This window comes from Asparagus officinalis, chromosome 2 (genome assembly GCF_001876935.1).
Source record: "Asparagus officinalis chromosome 2, Aspof.V1, whole genome shotgun sequence".
Lineage (NCBI taxonomy): Eukaryota > Viridiplantae > Streptophyta > Magnoliopsida > Asparagales > Asparagaceae > Asparagus > Asparagus officinalis.
Genome location: NC_033795.1, coordinates 74,130,850 through 74,135,250, shown reverse-complemented (window position 1 = coordinate 74,135,250; position 4,401 = coordinate 74,130,850). Strand labels below are relative to the sequence as shown.

General features: G+C 36.4%; 1 protein-coding gene across 1 annotated transcript in view; it reads right to left on the bottom strand.

Annotated features, from left to right (window-relative positions):
* The window catches only part of LOC109831609 (ABC transporter A family member 1), a 73,966-nt gene continuing 69,782 nt past the window's right edge, over nt 218–4,401 (bottom strand). The window contains exons 35-40 of the mRNA XM_020398966.1: nt 3,665–3,801; nt 3,499–3,573; nt 3,136–3,433; nt 2,089–2,222; nt 810–868; nt 218–721 (exon numbers count right to left, since the gene is read on the bottom strand). Of these exons, the coding sequence (XP_020254555.1) occupies nt 640–721; nt 810–868; nt 2,089–2,222; nt 3,136–3,433; nt 3,499–3,573; nt 3,665–3,801 (785 nt within the window). The 3' untranslated portion in view covers nt 218–639. The remainder of the gene's footprint in view (nt 722–809; nt 869–2,088; nt 2,223–3,135; nt 3,434–3,498; nt 3,574–3,664; nt 3,802–4,401) is intronic.

Here is a 4,401-nt window from a genome sequence, read left to right as displayed (position 1 = left end):
TCATTCGATATAGCACTCCAATATTTATTACATAGGCTCAACATACCCCTGATATCCACAACCTGATATGATATGAAATTTAATCGTCCAATATTTTCTTGACATCCAATACTTAAAACTATACTAATTTTTAAGTAGTTGGGAACTTATATCCCATACATGATGTAACTTGTTGAAGCTTCATCTTCATCCCCGAAATTATACACATCAAGTCAGCTCCACGTAACTTCCAAATCAGTTTTTAATTACAAATCACTTATGTCACCAAGCATGTTTATACAAGAAGACTTGTATCTATGTACAAATACATATATACTGCTCCTAACCAATATACACAGACTCAACTCTCGCCAACAGGTAAGGAAACATGAAGAAGAAAAAAGAAGCCTAATTTTCCATAAAAGAAAAGGGACAGTCTAAAGAAACCTTGTGCGGTTGTGTGCAACCAAGGCAAACATCAACAGCACCCAATTTGAATCTGCAGCAACCTTGCAAATTTCACACCGAACGCCATTCCAGGCCCTGTGTATGATTCTCTGCTTTATCGATTCTCACAAAAAACCTCTTTGTATATCATTCTTTGCTCTAAAGATAAATGACCAAATAATAGATCAAAATTCAGCAACAAAAATGTTGTGCTCATGGCATTCCAGCAAAATGGTTAAAGATAGTCTCTAGTGTGGACTGACTGATGCTGTATTCTTCAATCCCTAGTTCAGCCCTAAGCAGTAGTTCAGCAAAATGGTTAGCAGGATTTACAGGTAGGGAGTAAGAAAATAAAGGATGCAAAAAAGGAACAACAGTGATACCGATTATGCTCCACATGTCCAAATATGTCCGCAAGAGAGGAACCTTCCCCATACGGTAACTGAAACACAGTATTGGAGATGGTTTCAGATCAGGATGAGAAGGAAAAAAAATGGCAAGCTTAGCAGCAGAAAAGCAACCTAAACAGCTAGATAATGCCAATGCGGATCAAGCAACCATTAAGTGAAAATAATTCTTACTGGCAGAAAAATCCAGAGTGAAAGTTGGCTAATAACCTGCAGAAACAAATAGCTGCGGGTACAGTACATGCCCTATTCAGATTCCTCTTATAGAATGTGTGTTTTACTTATGCCATTATTTTGCTTAAAATCCCCTTCCACTACACCAACACCCTGAAATATTGGTGAGGATTGAAGGTTATAATTTTATATTTTATAACATGTCCACCCCTAATTTTGGTGAAGATTGAAGGTTAGATTTATATTCTAACATGACCAACAGGTTGAGTGCTCTTTTCATGGGCTGAAACCTGGGCTCTTTTACACAGCCATGCCTTTTCTAAAAATATATTCTCGACGAGACTTGAACATGGATGGCTTTGATACCCTCATAAAGTCAACTCCGCAATACCCAAACTTTGAGATTTTGATGGGGTTGAGGGTTTTAACAACTTTCATGGAGATTAGATTAACTAATGGCACCATCAAGAATAGCCTCAAAAGTTAATGCATAAAAAACTTGCAACTTGGAAACACAGGTTTACTTGGGACTTGGTGGTTAGGGTTTGGATAAATGAGCAACAAACTGACACTCATCTTAGTATGATTTCCGTGTTTCAATCCATTTTTTTCCTTTCGCTCTTTTATTCATTTTCATCGTAGAAACATTACATCACTAGCTGTAGTTTTGTCAAATATACTGAATAATAAACACTAGAACTTCTAGAAAGCGAAAACCAATACTAAGCTTAGCAAAATATAAACAAAAAATTAACTTGGGACTCAGTATATGAAGGACTTCTCATAACCACCCCTACCACTTTATACCACTACTAAAACCTCAGTGAGAAAAGGATGATCAGGTGCAACTAAAAAAGGTAACTATTTGACCTGTTTTCTGCTTTAAAGCAAGTTTCTGGTAGAGTTGAACAAGTTGTGTAATATGCAGATCTTATTTAGTAGGATGAGCAGAATGAGCAAAGAGTAGATAACTCCTAGTAGAGCATGCCGAATAATACTGAAATGTTGGATTAAAAGAAGAATACTGCAGAAGCAATAATCTTAGGATACTTTATAAGAAGTGTCATGGAAATCGTATTACCTGATATTTAACACTTAATCCATTACAACCGTGAAATATTGCACCAGGAAATGAAGAATGAATGAATGAATCAATATGCAAGAACTTCTCCTTGGCCAGCCACCATTCAGAAAATATTCTCAGAGCTATACTACCTGTGAAGAAGATAAACAAGAGAAACATAATAAAAAATCAAACACAACTTACTAAGGCGTGATTTAAAAAAAAAATCAAACACAACTTAAGAAGGCATAAAACCTATTAAAATATACAAGGAAAATACAAAACAGTCATACAAAAATGCAGTTTGCTTCAAGCAAACAAAAAAGGCATTTCTTTGCATTAACTCTCCAATACCAGGAAAATTTAGGAGATCCTATATTCAAAAGTTCATCAGAAATTTTGAAAAAATTCATATGTCAAATTATTCAGATTCCCGTTTAAAGAATCAAGAAGCCACATATATTAAAAGGCAAAAAGAAAGGAGAAAAAAATACAAGTTTCAGCAAAGTGAATTTAAGCAAGTTTTCTGAGAACTTTACTCCGATCTAGCTTAGTTATTGAGCTATTCTTTTAAGATGATGTCATGTATGCATAACTTGACGTCTCTTTAGTAGACAAAAACAAGAGGATAGACTGCAACATGAAATCACAAATATGAAAGCAGAAAATAATCTCATAAACAAATAAAGTCCCAAAGCAATCACATGATAGGAAATAAATAACAGAGCAAATAAGGGGCAGAGTCAAAGCGGTCTCACTTGCCCAACCTGATATTTTGAAAGCCTTTGGTGACTGGTGGCTCCTTTTAGACCATAAAGTTTAATTCCTCAATAGTAATCTTTTTTAATTTAATTAACAGAGAAATTGCCACTTCCACTTAGCTTATCCCATGAGGCCAAATAGTAGAAAATGATAGAACATGAGAATCGACAAGCATTCAAGAGTAAGACCTAAATGAACCACCACGAGAAATTAATGCCAATATAACCAGTTGCTAAACATGCTCCAAACAATTAGATGTTCCAATCCAAATAGACAAGTTATGAGATACGAAGTTTGTATTACCATGTCGAATAAGTTGCTCTGACAATTGTTCACCAAAAGCACCATCAGTAACAGGATTAGACGATACAAGTGTCAAAACGGATTCTTCATTTCCCAGCATACGCGCAGCTAAAATTATCATTTCCCGTGTTAAACTGATTTCTGATAGACAATTTGATGATAATGAGTCAATCCCACCAATGCAAATTTCAAGGTCACCGAGTATGCTTCGCGTACTACTTGGAAAGTCAAAAAGGGTTTCTTGTATTCTTCTACAAAGAGTATCTATCTGAATGGGACTGATCTCTGTGGGTTTTACCTGAAATGGAAAAGCAATTAGTATAACAAATATGAGAAACCAAATCACAAAAACCCAGAAATTACCTCAAGCTCAAGATGATTCCCAAAACGTGTTTTAAGATGCTGCGGGCTCCCAATGCATCTGAGTTGGCCACCCACCTTGAAAGAGGGGGAGGAAAACAAATATATCAAGTTCCATAGGCCATTTAATTTCCTTGGCTATTAAATCAGTGTGTTTATTGTGAACTACCATAATTCCAATCCTTGTGCAGAGAGCCTGAGCTTCATCCATGCTGTGTGTTGTTAGTATAACAGCTGTCTTTCCTCGCCTAGTAGATAACCGAGATATGACGTCCCACATAAACCTTTTGGCGATAGGATCCATACCTATAAAGCATTAGTTTGCAAACCAGCTGTCATTTCACAATCGGATATTATTATATTAACAAGAAGGATAATACTAATTACCCTACAATCCCTAAACTACTTTTTGTAATACTTGAAGCAAAAGTATGGTGTCCTTCCTCATGAATTGCTATCAAAATTCACGAGTCATCAAGGACCTCAAATTTTTGTTACTAGTAGTGCAAAAGTAGTTTAGAGACTATTATCTAGCTGTCACCACCCTCTATGAAGCACAAACACGCATAACATGAAGCCGTGTCGTGTCGTGTCCGTGTCGGACACACGTGTCGAACACACGTATCCTATGTATTTTTTAGGATTTGCCTCGTGTCGGCTTGTCGGATGGCCGTGTTGGATCCGTGTCCGTGCTACATAGACCACCCTTACAAGAAAAGACTAGTATTGTTTGCGTTTAAACCATACATTATACATCGCAACACACTATTGTGGTGGATCCGGTCCCCATTCATTGGTCATTTGTAAAACTAATGTACCTATACATTAACTATTCAATAGACTCTGAACATGCAGTCATGTACTGTTTCCCACTTGCCTTCTGTATCGTGACACTAAGTTGTATTA